Genomic DNA, 26,601 nt, shown 5'->3' on the forward strand with positions numbered 1-26,601 from the left:
TCTGTTCCTGAAAGTGGCTCCTTGAAGTCCATGGACTAAATTAAAAGGTATTTGTCATTCTTTTCTTATTATTATACTTCACTAACTCTAGTTTGATACATGCACGCACGCACACACACACACACACACACACACACATTATATATATATATATATATATATATATAATGTTATGGTGTTCTAATGCCACTTAAAGCAAGTTTTGTGGAGTATGAAACCATAGCTCAGTGATACAGCATGTGCTTAGTATACACAGGCCTTGAGTACCTTCTCTAGCATCCCTAAAATGAAAAAGAATGAAGATAGAAAGAAAGAGAACATCATTTTTAGTTGAATTGATTTTTTATTGGATACTTTATGTATTTACATTTTAAATGTTATCCCCCTTCCCAGTTTCCCCTCCACAACTCCCCTATCCTCTCCCCCTCCCCCTGCCTCTAAAATGATGGCTTCTATTATTCACTGAAGCACCGTTCATAATAGCCAAGATATGGTTGCAGGCAGTGTCCATCAAGTGGTAGGTTTTATTCAATTAGCGCATCTGTACGCAAAGGATACCATTTAACATTTGTAAAGCCCAAGTCTAAGATTGCAGGCATATAGAGCTCCCAATGAAATAGCAGTGGTGACAGAACATACTTGCTCACAGATTCAGCGAATTCAGCGGCGTCTCAGAGATTTAGCAAGCTTTCTCTCTAGTTATCAGTACCTTCTAGGACTTGGTTATTTTTTATAAGTGATTAGACATGTATTGTATTGAAAATGAAGAGTACATACATATTCTTAAGTATGAAAGGAACATACAGGGTGCATTGAGATTGTACTTACCAGAGTACTCTTGAGGACAGACACAAGTGTACCTTCCTATCTCGTTGAGGCACACAGCCTCATTCATGCAGGGATCAGAAACACATTCATCCACTTCCAAGTCACAATGCCTGCCTTGGTATCCAGGCACACAGAAGCAGGAGTAGCCGTTGATTCCGTCTTGGCACACAGCCCCATTGTGGCAAGGGCTAGAATCACACTCATTGTGATCTGTCTCACAGAACCTTCCAGCATACCCAGGAGGGCAGATACAGACAGGATGCTCAGGGTCTTTATGGCAGGTGCCTCCATGTTGGCACAAATTCCCTCCACAGGAATTGGTGGCAGTGTCACAGGTTAGCCCACTGTACCCGGGAGGACATTGGCACAGGAAGCTCCTTTCCCCTGGGATATTCACACAAGTGGCGGTTCCTTGGCAGGGACTGGACAAGCAGGGGTCTTTCAGATCTTCACAGTCTGTGTCCAAATCATTGGCTGTGTCTAAGCAACAACTGCTGTCTTGTGGGAAACGCTTGCACGTAGAATTGTTTTGGCAAGAGTTTGAGAGACACCTGGTATTGTTTTTGTTGCAAAATGAATCTAAAAAGAAAATAGAAAATATCAAGATTAAAATTTGTAAATGGTTGAGGATAAGATTACAGAAAAAATTAAGACACACTCATTAGTGAAACATGTTACGGGATATGCTCTGATATGGAGTTTTAATTCTTCATTTGTCCAGAGGTTTTCTATACTTGTGATTAAGAAGCTAAAATAGAGGCTAAGGAGATGCCTCGGCCAGTAAAATGCTTGCTTGCAAATATGAGGGCCTGACTCCAATCCCCAGAGCACACATTTAAAAGGTCAGGTTGGATAGCAGACACTTATAATTCCAGCACTGGATAGATGGAGCCTTGCAAGTGACTCACTGGCCAGTCATTCTAACCTAATGGTGAGAATGAGTTTGATGAAAAACTGTCTCAATGACACCTAAGGAAGGACATCAGGGATTGTCTCTGACTTACATATGTGTGTCCACATCCGTACTTGCTGCACACATGCACATAAATACACAGTGCAAACACACACACACACACACACACACATACACACACACACACACACACACACACAGAGAGAGAGAGAGAGAGAGAGAGGGAGAGAGAGAGAGAGAGAGAGCAAAACTAACTTCAGCAAGATTCTTCCACATCTTCCTTTCCTGTTCTAAGTGCAGTCAGATAATGAGAAGCCAATGCTGTCAATTCCTTGAGCTACTGAGAATTCTGACGCCCAACTTCTCTCATGCAAAAACTTTAGAAAATACTAGGAGATCATTTACAAAGTCATCTGTGGAAAAGATGCCTAACTGAAACCCCAATTGAAATGAACCCTATTTCTTGATTTATGACTGATTGTTTTATCAACATCTCTGTTTTATGCTCTAAAAAGCAAAACATAAACAAGAAAACAATAAAGCCCTGGTAATCCAGTGGGTTCCATTGTGCTAAACGTCCCAGGTCTCCACACACAGCATTTCTCAACCTCACAGCCACACAAAATAGTTACGTACATCTCACTGGTTAAAATGGACAAGGTCCCACTGTGGATATAGTGAAGTAAAGGGCTTCAAACTTCATTTTCCTGAAACCTTCCCTGTTTTGGGGAATCTATCTTTGAAAATTTAATTTGAATAATGGCCCCAAGAGAGCAATAATTCTATGGCTTTCTCTAAATTGATCGGATACATTTCTAATTTATCCTCTGAAGTATTGCATACCGGAGGATATTAGAACATTTTAGAACTCCCAAGAAGGCTGGCTGTGTATGAGGAGGCCTATAATCCCAGTTCTCAGCAGATGGAGGCCAAGTTGTTTTAAAACCAGCCTGGGGTATCTAGTAAGACACTGTCATACACACACAGCCATACAAAGATACACAAGAGACACACACAAACACACACAGTCACACACACACATACACACACGCGAGGAACTCACTTACAAATCAAAACTAAATGCCTAACTATACGACTAATTTAATTTGAAGAGAGGAAAACATTTGTGCACTCACAGACTCAAACTTTACTTTTTTTTTCCCCACTTGATTTTCAGGAAGATTCTAGGGGACCACGAATGAAAATGCCAATGAAACCAAGAAAGAAGACATTCATTCTAGGAAATCTTGTCAGGACTCTAACAAGATAACGACAAGCAGATTTTACTAAAAGAGAAATCCCAGAACCCCAGATGTGCCACCAGTATCAACATGAAGCAGAGCGGAAAGTGTAGCCTCATGAGGGATGTGTCAGAGAATAGAAATGTGGAGGGGGTAGGGGGACAGCAAAGAAACACACTAACTCTAAAGCCCAGAGCAACTTCTACTGCTATTAATTTTGGAGAACATTCAAAGCTGTACAAGAGAGAAAATAAAATCAGGGTTGGTCTGTAAATCAATACAAAAGCCAAAGAGAAAATAAAACTGTAATAATGTAGGGAAATAATACTTTACTGTAAAATAGTATAAACTGTAACCAATATTGGGAGTAGTAGAGGGTGTGTGTGTGTGTGTGTGTGTGTGTGTGTGTGTGTGTGTGTGTGTGTGTGTGTAACCTGCCAAACAATTAAATTGATTTTTGCCACAGTAGGATGTCAATATGTTTTGTTTAGTTTAGAGTTGGGACAAGGCCTTTCTACATAGCCCTGGGTGCCCAGGACCTTGCTATGGAGTCCAGGCTGGCCTCAAATTCACAGAGCTCCACCTGCCACTGCCTATTGAGTGCTGGGATTAAAGGTGTGAGCAAGCACACTAAGCTAGGACACCAATATTTTATGTCGGTATCTAAAGATGAAGCAACCGTTTAGGAAATAAGTGAAAATTTGTTTAAAAGCACTTCAGGGTGCTTTTCCTGGGTGGTGCACCTCAGGCATCAGAAGCAATGTGTGCTTCATCAGAACCCTAGGGATTTTGAGAGGATACTAAAGACACATTTAATAAAATATTTGCAGAGCAAACCGGGTGCATTTATCTCCATACGCTGTCCTCCATCCCTTATGTTCCTTTGCATATTTTGAAGTGTTTTTAGTGTGTGCACAAGCCCCACTCCTTCCTCTCCATGTGCCTGATGTCATCGACGCTGTCTATGATGTAATGTATGCAGTATCTGCGAATTTGTGAATGTGTGCCTAGATGCTAGCAGGCCTTCTTGTATGTGCAGTTCTGTATATGTGCACTGACTGAGGAGACCAATTATCTGTCAGAAAGGAAATTCCGCCTTTCAAATTTATACAAATAATGTCAACTTACTAAATTTTGTTTAACATGATTTCACCTAGGCAGGCCTTGGATTCAAGCTCTTTCTGTCTTCATTCCCACAATGCTGGGACTACAGGCATGTGTCACCCCGTTTTGGTAACAGGGTTGAGATCAAAAACATTGATTAAATAATTAAATAAGCAACCAAGGAAAAGGGAACTGAGGCACAAACCCATGATGGGTGGTCATGACTTAGGATCACGGCTATTTGAACATTTCCACAATGCCTGAAAAAGAAGTCACGCTTGTTATGCCTGGCACACTACATTCTCTCAGTGAAAAAGAAAATAACTTTATTAAGAATTACTGTGCTTTAGAGTAAAATATTAATTTTATCATTAGTAGAATAAGACTTAAATTTATCATTGGGCTTTAGGTCCCAGGAAAAATGGGCATAGAGAATTCGGTTTTCATAGGAGCTTTCTAATTGAGAGAAGGAAATTTTACAGGGTGGTTAATGTTCAGAAGAATTCAGAGACTACAGCACCTCTTCCTTGCAGTAAAGTTCGCCATCTACTGGTAGTCATAAGAAGTTCTTCTTTGTAGAGCTTTAACTTTTCCTTCCTCCCTCCCTCTCTCCCTCCCTCCCTCTTCCTCCGTGTGTGTGTGTGTGTGTGTGTGTGTGTGTGTGTGTGTGTGTGTGTATCAACACATATATATGATCTTTTTTGAATTCCTAGGTTTTGAATTCCTAACAGAAAATTTGCCAGCTTAATACAAAATGAACAATACCACTCACTAAGAAGTGTTCGTTTTACTAATGACTCCCACTGCAGGGATTGTATTCTAGGACATAAAATGATAGGCTCGGGTATAACTTTCCACAGAGACGCTCACTAAGCGGCATGCCTCATACATCCTTCCCATGAAGGACTTGGGCTGGGTCAGAACCAGGTGTGATAAGGAGTGCAATAGATTGGAAAATGTCTGCTCTCAACCGTTTGCATTTTGCAAAAACACATCTTTAACCCTCAACTGTGGATTTGAATGTTTGCCTCAGAAGTGAACACGTAACGATGTGATCTGACTTACTGTATAGAGGACACTGGTGCGCCTCATGCTGTCCTCAGCACCCGTGTGTCCTAATGCACATGAAACAGTTATTTCCTGAGTAGGAATCATCCGAGCCAAGGTTCCTTAACGAATGCCGTTTCTACAGCCCAAGAATGCGCACCCACATGGACACCTACGATCACTACATACTACCCATATGTACAAAAGCAATAATTAATACTCGTTTTTAAAACGCATTTTTCATTTAGGTATTCTGTTGTTACAAATTTCTTAGCTTCTTCTCAGGATTTACTAACCCAAATCTCCCTACAAAACTCTCTAATCATGTCTGCTATTCATTTTTATTGATACTGAGCACAAGCATCAGATTCACTCTGTGCTGTGAGAAAGAGGGAAAGGAGGGGCGGGCGAGCTCTTATGTATCATATCTGGGTCAAAAATAGTAATTTTACTGTGTCCATATTTAGCCAAACTAAACACTCTCCCCTGCCCAACAGTATATGCACACTTATTTGGGTTCATCGCTCAGAGGCATGAATGTTTCCCAGATTTATTTTTTTTTTATTTATTTATTTATTTATTTATTTATTTATTTATTTATTTATTTATTTATCTATCCATTCTTAGAGCGGCAGGACATGGGCCAAGAATTTAGAGGACTCATTACTTAGGGCTGTCCTAGGTTTGCTGTGGAATAACTTCGGAAACACGACCAGACAGTGCTTTCTAATTTAATTCTATCTCACATTTAACCACACCTAAAAAGGAGATAAACACAGTATTTATGATTCCAAAGTGTGCTTATCCCAACAGCATGCAACGAGTGGTATTTGGTGTTTTCTCTACAAAGAGGATTAAATATTTACTAATGAGACGCTGCTTAAATGAACTGGGAGGTTTAAACATGTTGACAGAGTCAAGCCCACATCAACAGGTCTAAGAATTTTAATTTATGAAAATGAGGCCATTTGCTGAATTCTCCTTAGCCTGGCTTTCTGCAGAGAGTGAAATTCTATTCTAGTCTGGGCTGGGTAGGGGTTGGTACAGGAGGGAAGCACATCTTTATTCAGGACATAGTCCAAATGGCTTGCACATGGTACGTAGTGCGCAGAAAACTGTTGAATAATGAATGAGTGTGCAAAAATAGCTGGGTTCTCATTTAAGCCTTACTATGAAATTCTTACTTTGACCTCTTTTGGTAAAACGAAGCAGAACAAATCAGCAGAAGAAAAGCACTCCCTTTGACCCACGGTATGGCAGGGCCCACATGGAAATAGTTAAACAAAGATGTAGATGGATTTCTTCTTAAGACAGCCCCTTCCCCCTGGATTTCTGCTGCATCCCAAAGGCTAGGCATTCATCCTCATATATGCAGCTATCTCTGTACATGTTCATGGTCTCAAATACCAAACTGAGGCCAATATAATGTAATGGGCAGAGTACGGATATGTGGTGGGTGGATTGAAATATTGGTTCAACCAACTTCCATCTCTGTGACTAAGGAAACTGGTCATCATCACAATGCCTCAGTTTCCTCATTTTTAATAGGGATAACTAATGGTTGTGTACACAGCAGGTGACCGAATGGGTTTTGAATCCTAGGTTTACATTTTGGCTTTACTGTTTACTGATCTCTGTGGGGTTTGTTGTGTAAATACTAATATGCCTTAGGCTTCATTTTTGCCAAAATGGCACTATTCCATAATATCAAATACCTAACTGCTTGGCATAAATGAGCATTTTCTATATCTTACTAATAGTAAAAGTGCTGTTCGTATTGTTGCTGTTTTTATCCTAAAGAACAGAATTAATGATATACATGAAGGTCCTTGAAAAAAAATGTCAGTCACTAAGAAGTTTTTCCCCCACTAATACCGTTTGCTTTTCCATGCAAGGTCCAAAGCCTAAACACCTTAGGATCCCTCTGTTAACTAGAGACGTTCAATTCACATAGTTGGTGCCTGATAAATCACACTTCAAGGAATCAATTCAGGAAAGGTGACTTTATGGTATGCCAAAGGACATTCTGTGTTTTGAGAGTTCTAAGAGGCACAGGCTTATCACTCCCGGTATCCCCTGAAAACCAAACAGCACATTTCATCCTGGCAGAGGCCGACACCTCCATACTAACTACAGTTGATTCACAGGCAAACCCTGAGGCGCAACTTCATTGCTCCAGCTGGGGAGACTGTGGCCACGATTCACTGGTGTCACCTGCATCTCAGAATCCTATTCTATTATCACTTCTTTACAGGGCCCATAGAGAAGTTTTTAAACTTTCCTATGAGTATGTTTTAAATATAGATGTGAATGCCTTACATACGATAAGCATGTTACTTGTTTCTTCCATATGTACTTTCTGATGATTAACACCACCACAGATGAAGTCAAGTCCTTTCCATCCAAAGATATCGAGATTCCCTGGACTATAAAAGCATCTAAGTGCGGATCCCAAACAACCAGAGCAGAGGCTGCCCCAAAAGCTGTTGCCTCTACATGAAATATGTTCTTCTTGCTGTCTTGTCTGGCCTCAATGGGAGAGGATGCACCTAGCCTCATAGAGACTTGATGTGCAGGGAAAGGACAATACCCAGGGGGTCTCCACCATCTCGGAGGAGAAGGGGAGGAGGATGGAGGGAAGAATTGTGGGAGAAATGACTGGAGGTCGGGGGAGTAAGCAGAATGTAAAATGAGTAAGTAAAATAATAAAAACCTTTCCATTACAATAAAAAAGTGTAGCAGATATGAAAGCAGTTGCTAGAAGGTTGTCTGGATTTTACATTTGAAGGAGTTAAATGTCACAGTAAGGTAAAAACTGGCCTTACTAACTTTATATTAATTAAAATCATAGTAAATGATTTTGGCATATCTTTTTCTTGGTAAAAAAAAAAGCATCTAAGATCTCCACTATGTGGCTTGGATACCCAAGAATAGGTTGGACTGGGTCTTGGTCATTATCCACTGCATGGTTCTTGTCTTGGGCATCCACCGTGCCCACCTTATCTGAGGTGCCTTCTTTCCTTCTATTAACCTCAGAAAATGACGAAGTAATGCAAAATGTGAACATCATTTTTTTTTTTGCTGAATGTAAGTCAATGAACACTTTAAAAAGTTTCGATCATGTTTCTTTGCCATTTAGAATCCACCAGGCCTGGGCTCTGATCTTATTATAACCAGTGCATAATTTAATAATAATGGAATTTTACTTGGGGAATAGACTTCCACTTGATTATCACCATTACTTCCAGTAAACCAAAATGGAGATTGTCACTGTATTCAGCCAAACATCTACAACAAAACAGTGTATGCTGGACTTGACAGGACTACTGCTCAGGTGAACACAGAGCAGCTGTAACTGCAAAGCAAAACCAGCACAGGATCAAACCAGTCAAAACCAGAGCATGGATGAAGCCACACCCCCAGCTAAAATTCTATTGGTAGTTGGTGGTTGTTGGGGATGAAATAGTAAATTTTATTTTGGAGTATGGCCCTAGGAAGGCTACCTATGCTGCAACAGATGCTCTACACCCATGCATATAAGGCACAACTAAGTGAATGAAGTGGGTTTTGTTTTTTTTTTTTAAAGGAGAGAGTACAAGATGCTAGGATAGGAATTAGAGAGGAGGAAACAAAAGTGGGTTTAGTCAAAAGACAAATGCACATACACACACACACACACACACACACACACACACGTATGCATTGAAAACCTGAAAATGAAATGTCAAACTAATAAAAATTAAATGTTAGTATTAACATAAAATGTCTCTAATTTTCTGGTTCCTCAGTATCAATAAATAACCCTATCACTTCATTTACTTTCTATGGGAAGATTATGGGATATGGAGATGTTATATTCATCTTATAAATGTAGAATTCTCTGGGGTGTCAAGTTACTTCACTGGTTTTGTGCATCTAATATGTAATAGGATAGAATTCCAAGGGACTTTGAGACATTTATCTGAAAATAAAAAAGTCAAAGAGGAGGAAAGAACCATAAAGAAACATTGAAAAGGTTATTTCAACCTGTTCCCCCAAACATCAGCGTTCCTCTGAAGAAAATGTTGTTAAGCTGTAGCCTCAGCACATTTGGACCAAAGCCTGACATTTGCTTTCCTTGGAAGCTTCCTGCTGCTGCTGTTGGCCCAGAACTACACAGCAACAGCACGCTTGTTCTTCCTCAGTCTATCGGAAGATAAATAGGAGCCACATATGCAGTGAGGGTCCTACTCACTACATTAAAAGCAGAACACGGGGCGGTGGAAATGTCTCAGCAGAAGAAGGAGGCACTTGAGGACAAGGCTGACACTGAGTTCAATCTCTGATACTCGCATGGTGGACTGAGAGAACCAACTCCCCAAAGCTGATTTTGAAGCCATCCCCCATATTGCTGCAGTGTTATGGATCTGCAGTCGGAGCAGCCCCGGGACTTATTGATGCTAAGATACATTGTAACAGTCATCGATGTATTCTCATAGATGTTTCTTTATTTCTTTGCAACTAGAATATTAATTCCATAAGTTCAGGTATTAGGCTTTTTTTCAATGTGTCTGTATATATGGCCTATATATTCAGTTATGGTTGCACACTTTATTATCCCATATGTGTGTACATGTATTGAACGCATGTATGTGAGCACATAGGCATAAGGGTATATGCATACATGAATGCATGTGCTAACAGAGGCCAAAGTTTGTGTACCAGATTTCTGAGAGGGTTCTGGGGATCTGAACTCCAGTCCTCATGCTCATTGTTTGGGCCACAAGTGCTTTGACCACTGTGTTGTTTCCCCAGTCTTTGATTATACATTTTGCACCTTCCCATGCGTCTTGAATCGTTCAGGGGATACGTGCTGATTGTTTTGCTCTTCTGGTTAATCGGTTTCCCTAGGGAAATTGGTGTTGCCCACTCTATGGCTCACTACACTCGAACAGAGAGAGAGACTGATTTGCTTCAGTCAGATCTCTGGAAGTTGTGGACAGAATCTGGGGGAAACCCAGGTTACCGTGGCTACCAGCTAACTTGGAAGCTACCCTGAATAGATTTCGTTTTTCTTTATTCAGCTGAAAGCCCTGTGGCACAGAGCACAACAGCTGCGATGCCACAGTGCCTCTGGTCTGGATATGATTTGGAGATGTTTGAGTGGCTCCCTGCCTGGCGCGCTCTGGCACATGCTGCTCTAAGCAGGACCTTGGTGCACATGGACATGCCTCGGTTCTTCTGCACAACCTCACAGCGCACATGCAAAACAGGGCTTGATCTCACAGGGACCTGGTTGGCAAACTTTACTCAGAAGGGGAAGGCAAGTGCATAAGTAATGAGGTCTGAGGCTGCCTTACTTAGCATGAAACACCAGGCCAAAGGGAGATCTCGATGCTTGAAAACTCCCAGGAAAATGTAGGGGGGCTGGCATCCTTCTGAGAGCTGGAAGAGTGTGCATCATATATGGGTTTGGCAGCATAACTGAAGAGAAAGCATAAAGGCATCAGAATGGCAGTGGGGAGTGCATAAGGAGTCACATACAACAGCAGTGCCTGATCTTAAACACCGTGGCCATGACCGCCTCTGTTTTGAGGGCATGCCTTTGCACTTAAAATGTTTTGCAAGTCAATGGGGGGGGGAAAAAAGGATAAAGTCGAGCCAATTTCATATCTGTAAATTAAACATAGTAATCGAAGTGTTGCTTAATCCTAGTGTTTATAGTGATGTTTTGAAAATGATGCCCTACAAGGTACAGTAGTATAACTCCTGTCCTGAGTCTTTGGCCTGAAAGAAGCAAGCTTAAATTCTCACCTTCTTTAACTGACGGCGTGATTACACTTAAGCCTTATGTCATCATTTCTCTTAAAAATAGTATCTAGCCCACTGCCAGGCAGTGCCAGTGCCCTGTGTCAGTTATCTGTCCTTCGAGATTTCACTTAGAAGCTCTTAATAAGATGGTGCCTGTGTTCTGTTCTTTCTTATTTTCCCGTACTAAGGCAAGGTACTAAACTTCCTTTTATGATATTTTACTGAGCTGTTAGTCAGATAGGGATCATCTGTGATTTAGATCGTTTTGAATGGTACAACAAAATTTGCAGGGTGAATCTGCATGGAGCAGAAGTCTCTCCACATGTGCCAGAGTACAGAAGCACATCTATTGTGCTGGCGTGTATTATTTCACTACATCAACCACCTTTGGACAATCTATGGGAGAGCTAAAAGAGTTTTCTACACAGGCTACTTGAAGTTTTCCCTATGTTTAGACTTTAAAATAGGTCTGGTGAGATGGCTCAGTGGGTAAGGTGTTTGCATCTGAGCCCTCAGTGGGTAAGGTCTTTGCATCTCTAATACCCTCCCAATGGACGGACAAAACTGACTCTTGCAAACTGACTTCCTGACCTCCACAGGCGTGTTCCACACTCACAGAAATTCCAGATAGGTAAATGACTATGCAGTGAAAATTTATATCTTTCACAAGAATTCTGTATGTTCTAAAGATATTTTCTATGTTTTATACCAACTTCATTTGTAGAAATAAAGCATAGATGCTATAGGTGTCCAGAGGTAAAGAATTAAGTAAAGCCTACAAGCCCTTCAGCTCAAGCCAGGGCTGTATAAAATTATTGCTTGTTTAATCCTCAAAAAATTAAAGAGACAGTTTCAAGGTTCTGTCAAATAAGCCACATCTTCCAAGAAAATCTCAACCCTAGGTATAAAAGGGTTAAAAAAAACCCAGGAAGAATCCATTTGCCTCTGGCCCATTTCAAAAGCACCCTACCATGTTGTTATAGAAACCACTTGCAGCTGGAAATCCCCCATCATGATTATTGCTATAGTAACCACCAAATGACAAGAAGCCAGTCTTTCATCCATTTGCCATCTTCCCCTTTCCAAGATGGCTTTGTTTTTACATGTTGCTGGAAACAGAAAAGAAAGAGTAAATTTAACAAGGACAGAAAACAAGTGGAAAGGGCTCCGTCTGAGCAGTCACAGGAGCAGTGGAGTCAGTCTGTACAGTTCAGAGGAAAAGTCCTGGAAATGAACTTTCAAATTGTTCCCCTAATCACTTGCTCGCTTAATTCTTTTATTTATTTGAATTTAAACCCAGAGTATTTGAAAGTTAAATGTAAATTTTTATATTTTAAAATCGTCATTGACGTATATGAAAAATTTCCAATAATATGTATGCCTTTGCCTAATATGGTCTCTTATTATGTGTTTAACTTGCCAAGTTAAATCATGTCAAATACATAAGATTATCTCTCATCACAATTCACCACAAACTATTACGGTGTTTTAATATGGTATCATATTGAAAGTCAACTCTTGACAACCAACATTTAACTAACTCATTTATTTCCTCCAGGTATGCAAGGTTTAAAATTTTAATTCAGTGTTCAATTTTAGTAATTTTATATAAAAATTATTTCTTTAAATTAAACTAAACATATGTCCATCTAATCTCCTATCGTCTAAATATCTATCATCTATCATTTATTTATCTATCTATCATCTATCTATCATTTATCATATATATATATATATATATATAATCTCTCATCTCTATTTCCATCTCTATGGTTTCTCCGCCTTCAACTTCATCTCTTTGTATGATAGATCACCTTATATGTTGCTAAGTTACAAATTTTTTATTTGTAGACATATGCACAATTCTGACTTTGAAAAGTTTAAAATCAAGTTGAGGAGAAGATAATTGCAATGATACCAACAAAATGCAAGGCATATTAGCTCAGTAAAGGTCATAGTATCCCTGTGCACATTAAAACCTGCAGTCCTAGCACATTGGATGGAAAAACATTGTTGCAAACCAAAGGCTTGGTTTCAACATACTTGATTTAATTCAAATACTTGATTCCTGGATAAAAATCAAATGCTATCATTCAGCCTCCAACTTACCTGCAAAATAATCATAGGATATCTACAGAAAGATGAAACCATATCATTTTTAAAATATTTTATTTGAGGAAGAATAACCTATATTACTCAAGTCAGAATAAAAATAGTATCTGAAATCACTGAAATAAGAGAGAGAGAGAGAAATACTTGGAATAAGCTGGGGAACTTGACTCACTGCATTTGAATATCATTTTTATTAATCCCATTCTTCACAAAAACCTAAAATATGTGTGGTGGTTGAAGTCAGTGCTTCCTTTCTTTGGCTGCTGCCTTTGTCTAGATATTTATATTCAGGGGTTATATTTCAAATCAAGGACCTACATTAATAGAGAAATTAAATATTGACTCTGATACTTGCCTTCAAATGTGTGAGGTTTTTTATACATCTCAGTTTACTTTGCTTCCCCAATGCTTGTTTTGGCTTTGTGTAGGAATAGCTTTAAGGAAATTCTCTGGAACTGGCTTTTGTTGAGGGGTGTTAACATTGTATTTTCAATCACTGTATTTTGAAATATTTCAAAAGTTACTATGATCAAATAATCAACACTACACATGAGTACACATCTTTGTGTGTGGGCAAAACTAATTAGGTCCATTTTGATTATGAAACCCAGGTGACATGTTTTTCTGTGATAACTCCAACCAATTTTCATGACTGTACTTGCTCTAGCCCTATAACGCATGTAGCCCCTGTTCACATGGATGTGCTTTTAGGCCTGACCACTTAGCATTGACTAACCAGTTCTGGGACTCATTCCTGGGAACGACTGATTCTTTTCTGTCAGTGGTCATTTATACATTTTATATCAGGCAGCCCTGACTTTGTGTCCAAGTTCTGCTAAAGTGGAAATAAACACACAGTTTTCTAGGGATTAATATAAGGTAGTGAATATGTTGAAAGCACTTACCCACATCTCTATCACAACATGGTTATTTAATAGTCAGAGCTCTTTCTCATCATGATTGAGATATGTAATTTATAAGGCTTAGATTAAAAAATGTTGAGGTGAGAGGAAAACACAACGGTATATTATAGTTATATTATGAATTTGCCCGAAATTATTTAATAGCCTCATAACAAAGAGGCTATTAAATAATCATTTAATAAATGATGTTTTCTTACCCTAGAAACAACCAATATTAATACGCCTGGGCAAAGAACCACATAAACAGTTGCTACAGAAGGGAATGCCTTCAAGACCCTTTAAAGTTAAAAGTAATAGAGCCATGATCATGGAATAGCAAGGACCGGCCTTTGTTATTTACCACACAGAGCAAAGCCCTCTACAGAATGAGCTACCAAAGGCTTAAGGAACACAAGACTGAGATAGACAGGTGAGACATAAGGAAGCTGCCTGTTAGTGGGAGGAAAACAGAAGCCATGGCCGGGCATTGTTATGCCTGCCACTCACTTTCCTGCTAATTGACACACACCAAACATACTTCATGAATCTTCCTGGTCCTGATTCCCAACAGAGAGTCTGTATATTAAAACAGGAAGCCAAAAGAATGTGTGGCTCTTTCATTATAACTTTTGATGTTCATATGCACGGAGTACTCCTTTTTAAGGTCTGACATTGTACAGAAGTGGTTTCGAGCTAAATTCCACATATTATTGGTAGGAAAAAAATCACATACAGATGCTTCGAAGGGTTGTTGGTGTCAGTGCACAGGATGCGTGTCGTCAATGCTGTAGGCAGTGGGGTGCCATTGTAGGTTAAGATGATTATTAATTGATGAATTGAAAGTAGTATTTGAAACATTTATTTATCCTATCTATGTAGAAAAATACTTAGATTTTACAAAATTGGAGTTTGAGAATTGACAGAAAATGACATTTGTTCTATTGGAACATGTTATGAGGTATGCATTTCACATAGAATGCATGATTCTTGGGAATCAATTATTAACATTGAACAAACAATAATTTTCTCAGCCCACCTACCACCTACTGTTTTTGCCAAAGGAAATTTGAGTTGTTTTTTGGTAATTTACAGGGAAAAGAACCTGCAAGGTAATATTTTGATAGCACATTTCTCTTAAGAATTCAGAGTATGTTGTCTTGGTTTAGAAAACATCTTTGTTCCCAAGCTTACTCAAAATAGTCACATATTGTATTTAAAAATGTATAATTTTAATTTTAATTATATGTAGTAATAAATAAATTATCAAAGGATCTAAGGTGAATACTACCATTCTTTAATATATGAATTTATTGTGAAATGATCATCAGTCTAATTGCTAACATGTATGTATAGTTTTTATTTTACTAACATATAGTGGGCACATGTGTGTATGTATGTGTCTGTGTGTGTGTGTGTGTGTGTGTGTGTGTGTGTGTGTGTGTGTGTGTAGGTGGTTGGTAAGGACATTTAAGATCTATTATATAGAAATTTTCAATTAATAACACAATATTACCAACTGCAGATACCATACCATATATTGGATCCCAAAAGTTATTTATCTAACTTAGAATGTGGATCCTTTAATTACTAGCTAATTTCAGGGACTCTACAGTTACTGTCTTTCTTCCTTGGGGTTCAGCTTTTCCAGTTTTCCCATACAGGTGAGATCAGATATTATTTGAATTTCTATGAAGAACTTACTCTACTTAACATAATGCCTTAACACTGAGTCAAGGTTTGCTCTCTCATTTCGCATAATAATATCCTCCTACTCTGTGTTTGCCTCACTTCCTCTTCCCATCTGCCTTTAACCATGTACGAGTGCTTAGTTTGTTTCTTTACTCCTGTAAACAGTGCTGCAAGCATCTTCCTTAGCCGAGAGTGTGAGTGTATGACAAAACAAAGAACTAAAACAAAAACATTTTAGCTTTAACAGCTCAGGTTCATTCCTTGAATTCAGCTGAAATTTATTCTCCACTGCATCCTCTGCTTCTAGTTCCCAAAGCTGGCCATTTTCAGTACTCTTTCCTAGTGTTCAGGGTGGAGCCTGCATTGTTTGCTTATAGCCACCTTGCCTATGTTTTACGTAATTCAGTTACAAAATTGTTGACAGCAAGGAGCCTGAAAGTACAGGAACCTCATCTGTTCCTTAATTGTTTTTAAAAGTCTTAAGAGTTAAACCTCACTTGCATTGTGTAGATCTTTCCATATGGAAAAATTTTAAATATACACCTTGCAACTTGGATGGATGTTTACAAAGAATTTACATTCTTACAGTTCCAGCTCTGTTGGTCTGAGAAGTACATTAGGGCTTGCTGGCCACTAGTTTAAATTCAGGGTCCAGAAGAGATCCTGTCTCAAAGGAATAAGGTAGAGAGTGACTAGAGGACACCTGATGCCCTCCTCTGGGCTATGTATACAGTCACACAGAAGCAAATGAACACATGTGTGTGCATGCACTCATGCATGCACACACACACATACACACACTCACACTCACATTCACTACATACACATTCAGTGTTGCGCTAGGATCTGAGCTCATATACATTCAGTGCTGGGATCTGAACTCAGGTCTTCATGCTTGCACAATAAACACTTTGATACACTAAACAATTTCTTCTGCCTCATATTTGAACATTTTTAATTTCAAGGACAAGGTCAGGTTTTTCTGTACAACTAATACCGATTTTCAAAGACAGTAAGATAGTAAGGGAGGGGGGGGTGATTGAAAACATCAAGTGGTCCCTCAGGTACAGTGATGACTAAAGATGAAAGATAAAGGTTGTTTTAAAAAATCCAGAAAAGGGCTAGAGAGATGGCTCAGCGGTTAAGAGCACGGACTGCTCTTCCAGAGGTCCTGAGTTCAATTCCCAGCAACCACATGGTGGCTCACAACCATCTGTAGAGAGATCCGATGCCCTCTTCTGGTGTGTCTGAAGACAGCCACAGTGTGCCTATATATAATAAATGAATAAATCTTTTTTAAAAATCCAGAAAAACCTTGAAAAGTATTAGCAGTTATCTGCAGGTTGCTATTCTCCCTGTCTCTGTACCTGTCTCTCTGTCCATGTCTCTCTCTGTGTTTTTACATACAATATATGTCATTACTCCAAAAATCATTTTAGAACATTTCCTATTCTTAAAATTGTGAAACATTCTATTATACCATACAGTTACATAGATCTTTTGAAACCCACTTTCTTCCTTTCTTCCTTTCTTCCTTCCTTCCTTTCTTTCTTTTTTTCTTTCTTTCTTTCTTCCTTTCTTTCTTTCTTTCTTTCTTCTTTCTTTCTTTCTTGCTGTGTGTGTGCAAACATTTGTGTAGGCCAGAGGAAATGTCTGGGCTTCCTCCTTCAGGCATTGGGAATATAATGTTTTTGAAGTCATGAAGGCCTTTTCTGTACATAGTTCTGAACACAAAGAGTCAGTAATTTATAATAATGTCTTAAATTATTTTAGTATCTTTTAATATAGAATTTATTTGTGCCATAATATATATTAGCCAATAATTACCCATGTTGGACTTAAGTGTGTAGGTGTCATGTATATAGTCATGTTTGTTAATGAAGCTGCAGCCCATAATTTAAGGTATAAAAAGACTTTTGGTGTTATCAAAAATAACAGATTCAGGGTCTGGGGAGATGATTCAGAGGGTAAACTCCTTGCCGTACAAGCAGGAGAGCATGAGTTCTAACACAACAACCAACATAAAAAAGCCAGGACATCCAGACTTGCTGGCCAACCAGCCTAGCCTAGCTAGACAATTCCAGGCAAGTGGGAGACTTTGTCACCACAGACAGGTGGGGAGGCAGAGAGGATATGGGGAAGAAGGAAGGGCTGAGGGTAGAGACGGAATTTGAGGAGTGGTGTGAAAACCTACTGAAGTAGAAACTTCCCTAAAGATATAAAAGTGACCCTAATTACCTCTCCAAATAATGGTGGAGATGGAGTTTCATCTGCCCATTTCTTGTCACCAAACAAAGCTTCCATCCACTACTGGAACGGGGTTGCCTCCAGTTGAGTTGTTAGCCAAAGCAGTCCCATGGAAATCCCCAAACTACCCATGCTGTTACTAAGACAAAAATTGCTCTCCACAAGTGGATAGTAAGGCCCTGTTGCTAAAGACAACACCTATTCAACTCATTGAACATGAAATAGTCCAGCTAGGGCCTACCTAGAACCTTCACCCTTACGTTCTAGTGTCTTTGTTGAAGGTGCTCTGTAGGTTATCAAAAGAGAAATAAAAGCACCAAGCTAACCACAAACCTTTTTTTTTTCCACCTTTATTAACTTGAGTATTTCTTATTTACATTTCGATTGTTATTCCCCTTCCCAGTTTCTGGGCCAACATCCCCCTAATCCCTCCCCCTCCCCCCTCTCTATGGGTGTTCCCCTCCCCATTCTCCCCCATTACCGCCCTCCCCCAACAATCACGTTCACTGGGGGTTCAGTCTTGGCAGGACCAAGGGCTTCCCCTTCCACTGGTGCCCTTACTAGGCTATTCATTGCTACCTATGAGGTTGGAGCCCAGGGTCAGTCCATGTCTTTGGGTAGTGGCTTAGTCCTGGCAGCTCTGGTTGGTTGCCATTGTTGTTCATATGGGGTCTCAAGTCCCTTCAATCTCTTTCAGTCCTTTCTAAGATTCCTTCAATGGGGTGGTCCCGTTCTCAGTTCAGTGGTTTAATAATGGCATTCGTCTATGTATTTGCTGTATTCTGGGTACCACAAACCTTTTGATCAAAAATGCTGACCTGCCTGCAAAAATCCACTAGGACAATAATGGCACAAAGCTCAAGAGTGTGACCAAGCAACATCTGATTTGACTTAAGGCCCCTTCAGGAGATGGAATCCAAACCTAACACTGCTTAGGTGGTAAAGAACCCGAGATTAGATAGGCCAAAGACCTAGGGTAACTCCAAGATATTCTGCTCTCCTCATAGAACAGTGCTCTTCTTGAGGAACCATCAGAGAAGCTTTTCCTCTTGCAGCAGATGGCAACAAATACAGAGACTCACACCCAAGGCATTACAGAGAGAGAGAAAGACCTCTGCACACCGTCCATCAAATTCCTTCCCTCAGAGATCAGGGATCCCTGAGGAAGTGGAAGCAGAAGGAATATGGGAGCCAGAGGGGATGGAGGACACCAGGAGAAAAAAGTTCTCTAAATAAACAGAGCAAAGTTCATATGAAGTCACAGAGACTAAAGCAGCAAGCATAGGGCATGCACTAGTCTGCACCAGCTCTTTTGTTTACATATTATAATTTTCAACTTAGTACTTTTATTGGACCCCCAAGTGTGTGAGCAAGTGGGTCTCTGATTCTTGTGCCTTCTCTTAGACTCTTTTGCCTCTGCTGTTTGTTTGCCTTGTCGAAATCAATGTGATAGTCTTTGTTTTGTCTTATTATATTTATTTTATTATGTATTGTTTTTATCTCTTAAAAGCCTGTCCTAATGAAAGGCAAGAGGGAGTGGATCTGGGGGGGGAGGGGACATAGGGAGGAGCTGGGAGAAGTGGGGCAGGGGGACTGGAATGAGAATGAATATATTGTATGAGGGAAGAATTTATCTTCAGTAAAAAAGAAAATTCACATTAAAAGGAAAACAAATCATGGTCAAGGCTTTGACATTAGGAGGAGAAATTAAAAAAAAGAGTAAGAAATAAAAACCTTCTATGAAAAGAAAAGAATATGAAAGCACAATGTACTTGAAATTTTGAACACATGAAGGTGATTCTAAGAGGCAAGCTCATGCCATTGAGTGGCTACATAAAACAACTGGAGATACCATATAATAGTAGCTTAATGGTCCAACTGGAAGCTCTAGAACAAAAATAAGAAATCACACCTAAAAGAAATAAATGCAAATAGATGATCAAAGTATGGACTGAAATCAATAAAATAATAACAACAACAGCAACAATAAAACAATGCAATACAAAGGTTTAATGAAACAAACAAAAAGGGTTCTTTGAGAAAAATTGATAGGACAAACACCTTAGCCAAATTAACTAAAAGATGAAGGGAAAAGATCTAGATCAACAAAATTAGAGACCAAGGAGACATTAGAACAGACACCTAGGAAATCCAGAGAATCATTCAGGACATACTTTGGTCCTTTTTTTTTTTTCAGAGCTGGGGACCGAACCCAGGGCCTTGCGCTTCCTAGGCAAGTGCTCTACCACTGAACTAAATCCCCAACCAGGACATACTTTAAAACCATGTAGTCCTCTAAGTTGGAAAAATCTAGAAGAAATGAATAATTTCCTCAGTAGGTACTACCTATCAAAGTTAAACGAAGCTCATCTAAGCAATATCAACACACCTATAGCACAAGTCAAATAGAAGTGACAATTAAAAGCATCTCAACCAAAAAAGCTCAAGGGCCAGATGTTTTAGTGCAGAATTCTACCAGATGTTTAAAGAAGAAATAAAGCTGGAGAGCCTTAAAGTATTCAACAAAGTAGAAACAGAAGAACATCATTTTGCTTTATGTGGTCATAGTTTAACCTGATACACAACCATACAAAGACCTAGGAAGGAAGAGAATTGAAGACCAATGTGCCTTATGTACATGGATGCAAATTCTCAATAAAATGTTTGCAATGTGAAATGAAGCATCCACCATGATCAAGTGGGCTACATCTCAGAGATGCAGAGTGGTTCAACGTGTGTAAATCTATAAATATAACCCACCATAAAAAGAGACTGAAAGATGAAATCATATTACCATCTCATTAAATGTTTAAAGATCTTTGACAAAATCTAAAACCCCCTCATGATAAAGGTCCTAAAGTGAGGAAGGTGAAAGGGACATACCTCAAAATAATAAAGGTCATTTACAGCAAACTCACAACCACCATGAACCTAAATGGAAAGTCAAAGCATTTACACTAAAATCAGGAACAGGTCAAACTTTCTTTATATCTATTCAATATAGTGCTTTAAGTATTAGCTAGAGCAACTGAAGGAGAGCAAGAGGATACAGATAGGAGGGAAATAAGTCTTTTTTATTTGTAGATGTATATGATAGTATACATAATTGATCCTAAAAACTCTAAAAGAAAAAATCCTATAGCTAATAAACATGTTCAGCAAAGTAGTTGAAAATGCAAAATTAATACACAAAAATCCATAGTCCTCCAATATGGAAATGACAGGCAGACAGAAAGAAATCAGAAAAATAATGCCTTTCTCAATAGACTCAAAAAATATCTTGGGGGAGCTTTAAACATACAGATAAGAAAATTGTGTTTTCCAAGACGGGGTTTCTCTATACAGCCTTTGCTGTCTTGGAACTCAGTGTATAGACCAGGCTGTGCTTGAACTCATGGAAGTCCATCTGCCTTTTCCTCTCTATTGCCTGTATCAAAGGTGTGCACTGCCACTGCCTGGCACAAGGGAAAGTCTTTTATAATATTAAGCATAAGATACTGAAGGAAAGCATTAAGAAAACATCAGAAGATTGAAAGATTCTCATTGCTCAAGAATTAGTAAGATTAATATAATAAAATGATTGTCGGGGTTGAGGATTTAGCTCAGTGGTAGAGTGCTTGCCTAGCAAGCGCAAGGCCCTGGGTTCGGTCCTCAGCTCCGAAAAATAAATAAATAAAATGATTGTCCTACCAAAAGCATTGTACAGAGTCAATGCAATCCCTGTCATAATTCTAACACAGTTCTTCAAGGATGTTGAAAGGACAATTCTGTTTCATGTGAAAAAATGAAAAACACAAAACCCAGTATAGGTAAAACAATTCCAAATAGCAAACAAACTGCTGGAGGTATCATCATCCTTGATTTCAAGTTGTATTACAGAGTTATAATAATAAAAACAACATGGTATTTGCACAAAATCAGACTCTGATCGGTGGAATAAAATTAAAGACCCAGACATGTGTTCATACCAATGGAAACTTGATTTTTTTTTAATAAGGAGTCCAGAAAGACACACTAGAAGAAAAACAGCATCTTCAATGAATGGTGCAGATTGAACTAGATGGCTGCATGTAGAAGAATTCAAATAGATTCATACTTATCACCCTGCACAAGACTTAACTCGAAATGGATCAGGGAGCTTAACAGAAAATCAGATACACTGAATCACCTGATAGATTTGAATGTGGGGAATAGCCTTGAACTCATTGACACAGAAAAAGACTTTCTGAGCAGAACACTGGTAGCTCAGGGACTAAAAATAGGAATTAATAAATGAAACCTAGAGAAACTGAAAAGCTTGTAAGGCAAAGGACCCATTGGTGGAACAATGCAGCAGCCTACAGAATGGGAAAAAACTTTACAAACTACACAGCTGATAGAGGATTAATCTCTAAACTATATAAAAACTCAAAACAATAGACATTGAAAAATAATAACTCTCTTAAAATGAGTACAGATCTAAACAGAGAGGTCTCAAAAGAGGAAATGCAAATGTCTAAGAAACACTTAAATATGCAAAAACCATAGTCACGAGGTATGCAAATCGAAACTACTTCGAGATTTCATCTTATACCTGTCAGAATGGCCAAGATCGATAAACTAAATGACAGCTCATGTCAGTGTGGCTCTGTATAGCAAGGGTACACTCATCCATTGCTTATGGTACAACCACTATGCAAATTAATATGGAAGTTCCTTAAGACAATGGGAATTGATCTACCTTAAGATCCAGCTTCACCACTGTTTGGCATATACCAGTAGGACGCTATATCATATTACAGAAACATCTGCTTAACCGCATTCATTGATGCTTTATTCATAGTAGTGAGAAATTGGAAACAGATATCTATCAATGGATGAATAGAAAAAAGAAAGTAGTATATTTATACATGGAATATTATTCAGATGTTAAAAATTGAAAACAGGACATACCCGAGAGCAGAGGTAATAACAACCCTTGTGCTCTGAGGGACCCACCTGGAGCCCTCGGGACACACAAACCCAGGAGCAGTCTGGGACAGGACCCTTCTGGTTTCTGTGTGTGCCCAGAGCTGACACAGTCCCACAGCTTTCCGTACCCAAATCCCATGGGGGAGAGAGCTGGACTCTCAGAAGTGCAGAAAATCCTGAGAGCTCAGGGGAGATCACCACTTCTGCTCACATTCCTGGCCCAAGAGGAACCCACATAGAGCCCTCCCTGGACACAGAAATCTAGGAGCAGTCAGGAAAAAGATCCTTCCGGTCTCTGCCTGTGTCCAGAGCTGAAAGCTAGCCATCAGAAGTGCTGACACACCTGAGAGCAGAGGTAATACCAACACTTCTGCTCCGAGCGACCTGCCTGGAGCCCTCAGGACATACAAACCTAGGAATAGTCTGGGACAGGATCATTCCAGTTTGTGCCTGCAACCAGAGATGACCTGGTCACATAGCACTATGTTCCCAGATCCCGCTGGGAGAAACCTGATCTCCAGAAGTGCTGACACACAGGCCTACTGGAGGGTAAAGCCACTGTCAGAGATAGCAAGACCAGCTAACACCAGAGACAACCTGATGGTGAGAGACAAGCACAGGAACCTAAGCAACAGAAACCAAGACTACTTGGAATCATCAGAGATAAGTTCTTCAACCAAAGCAAATGCTGGCTATCTATCCAAACATACTGGAAAAGCAAGATTTGAAATTTAAAATTACATCTCATGATGATGATAGAGGGCTTTAAGAACTCAAAAGAAAAGAGCCACACAAACATAATTCCACCACTAACAACAAAAATAACAGGAAACAACAATCATTATTCCTTAATATCTCTTAACATCAATGGACTCAATTCTTCAATAAAAAGACATAAAGTAACAGACTGGATATGTAAAGAGGACCCAGCATTTTGCTGCATTCAGAAAACACACCTCAGTGAAAAAGACAGGCACTATCTCAGAGTAAAAGGCTGGAAAACAATTTTCCAAGCAAATAGTCCCAAGAAACAAGCTGAGGTAGCCATTCTAATATCAAATAAAGTCAACTTTCAACTAAATTTATCAAAAAAGATAAGGAAGGAAGCTTCATATTCATCACAGGATAAATTTACCAAGATGAACTCCCAACCTGAATATCTATGATTCAAATGCAAGGGCACCTAAATTCACAAAAGAAACTTTACTAAAGCTCAAAGAACGCATTGCACCTCACAAAACAATAGTGGGATTTTTCAACATCCCACTCTCATCAATGGACAGATCATGGAAACAGAAACTAAACTGAGACACAGAGAAACTAACAGAAGTTATTAACCAAATGGATTTAATTGATATCTATAGAACATTTCATCCTAAAACAAAAGAATATACCTTCTTCTCAGCACCTCATGCTACCTTCTCCAAAGCTGACCATCTAATCAGTCACAAAACAGATCTCAACATACAAGAAGATTGGAATAATCCCATGAATCCTATGAGATCACCACCAACTAAGGCTGGTCTTCAATAACAAACAAAACAACAGAAAGCCCACAAACACACGGAAGTTGAACAACACTCAACTCTATGATAACTCGGTCGAGGAAGAAATAAAGAAGTTCAAGACTTTATAATTTAATGAAAATAAAGGCACAGCATACCCAAACTTATGGGACACAATGAAAGCAGTGCTAAGAGGAAAACTCATAGCTCTGTGTGCCTCCAAAAAGGAACTAGAGAAAGCATACACTAGCAGCTTAACAGTACACCTAATAGCTCTAAAACAAAATGAAGCAAAGAGGAACCCAAGAGGAGTAGAAGGCAGGAAATAATCAAACTCAGGGCTGAAATCAACCAAGTAGAAACAAAAGAACTATCCAAAGAATCAACAAAACCAGGAGATGGTTCTTTGAGAAAATCAAGAAGACAGATAAACCCTTAGCCAGACTAATCAGAGGGCACAGAGAGACTATCCAAATTAGCAAAATCAGAAATGAAAACGGAGACATAACAGCAGAAATTCAAAAAAATTCATCAGATCTTACTACAAAAGCCTATATTCAACAAAACTAGAAAATCTGAATGAAATGGACAATTTTCTAGACAGATACCAATTAAAAAAAGTTAAGTCAGGACCAGATAAGCCATCTAAACAGTGCCATAACTCATAAAGAGATAGAAGCAGTTATTAAAAATCTCCCAACCAAAAAAAGTCCAGAACCAGATGGATTTAGTACAGAATTCTATGAGACCTTCATAGAAGACCTAATACCAATACTCTCCAAACTATTCCACAAAATAGAAACAGAAGGAATTTGAAGTTCTACCCAATTCCTTCTATGAAGCCACAATTCTGGTTATACCTAAACCACACAAAGATCCAAAAAAAGAAAGAGAACTTCAGAACAATTTTCCTTATGAAAATCATTGCAAATATACTCAATAAAATTCTCACAAACTGAATCCAAGAACACATCAAATAATTATCCATCATGATCAAGTAGGCTTTGGGGATGCAGGGATGGTTCAATATACAGAAATTCAATGTAATCTACCATATAAACAAACTCAAAGAAAAAAGTCACATGATCATCTTATTAGATACTGAGAAAACATTTGACAAAATTCAACAGCCCTTCATGTTAAAAGTCTTGGAAAGATCAGGAATTCAAGCCCCATACCTAAACATAGTAAAAGCAATATACACCAAACCAGTAGCCAACATCAAACTAAATGGAGAGAAACTTGAATCAATCCCACTAAAATCAGGGACTAGGCAAGGCTGTGCACTCTCTCCCTACTTATTCAATATAGTTCTCGAAGTCCTAGCCAGAGCAATTAGACAACAAACATAGCTCATAGGGATACAGATTGGAAAGGAAGAAGTCAAAATATCACTATTTGCAGATGATATGATAGTATACTTAAGTGACCCCAAAAGTTCCACCAGAGAACTAATAAGCCTGATAAACAACTTCAGCAAAGTGGCTGGATATAAAATTAACTCAAACAAATCAGTAGCCTTCTTCTACTCAAAGGATAAACAGAAATTAGAGAGTTGATACCCTTCACAATAGTCACAAATATTGTCAAATACCTCGGTGTGACTCTAACCAAGCAAATGAAAGATCAGTAAGACAGGAACTTCAAGTTTCTGAAGAAAGAAATTGAAGACGATCTCAGAAAATGGAAAGATCCCATACTCATGGATTGGCAGAATTGATATTGTAAAAATGGCCATCTTACCAAAAGCAATATACAGATTCAATGCAATCCCCATCAAAATTCCAACACAATTCTTCATAGAGTTAGAAAGAACAATTTGTAAATTCATTTGGAATAACAAAAATCCCAGGATAGTGAAAACTATCCTCAACAATAAAAGAACTGCTGGGAGAATCACCATCCCTGACCTCAAGTAATATTACAGAGCAATAGTGATAAAAACTGTTTTGTATTGGTACAGAGACAGACATGAACCCACACACCTATGATCACTTGATCTTTGACAAAGGACCTAAAATCATCCAGTGGAAAAAATATATCATTTTCGACAAATGGTGCTGGTTCAACTGGAAGTTGGCATGTAGAAGAATGCAAATAGATTCATTCTTATTACCCTGTACAAAGCTTGAGTCCAAGTAGAACAAAGACCTTCACATAAAACCAGATACAGTCAAATTAATAGAAGAAAAAGTGGGGAAGAGCCTTGAACACATGGGCACAGGGGAAATTTCCCGAACAGAACACTAATAGCTTATACTCTAAGATCAAGA

At 38.9% G+C, this 26,601-nt stretch overlaps 1 protein-coding gene and 1 long non-coding RNA gene across 3 annotated transcripts in view; one reads left to right on the forward strand and one right to left on the reverse strand.

The window, feature by feature from the left end:
* Positions 1-26,601, reverse strand: part of Crb1 (crumbs cell polarity complex component 1) — a 181,398-nt gene that overhangs the window by 147,395 nt on the left and 7,402 nt on the right. For both annotated transcript variants that reach the window (XM_087580807.1, NM_001107182.1), the window contains 1 exon segment: positions 829-1,407. In XM_087580807.1, coding sequence (XP_087436933.1) covers positions 829-1,407 — 579 coding nt within the window.
* LOC148001651 (uncharacterized) lies at positions 1,059-3,298 on the forward strand. The gene is made up of 2 exons (XR_015636000.1): positions 1,059-1,163; positions 2,919-3,298. It is a non-coding gene; the product is annotated as an uncharacterized LOC148001651 (long non-coding RNA).

Source organism: Rattus norvegicus, chromosome 13, assembly GCF_021556685.1.
Source record: "Rattus norvegicus strain SHRSP/BbbUtx chromosome 13, alternate assembly SHRSP_T2T, whole genome shotgun sequence".
Taxonomy (NCBI): Eukaryota; Metazoa; Chordata; class Mammalia; order Rodentia; family Muridae; genus Rattus; species Rattus norvegicus.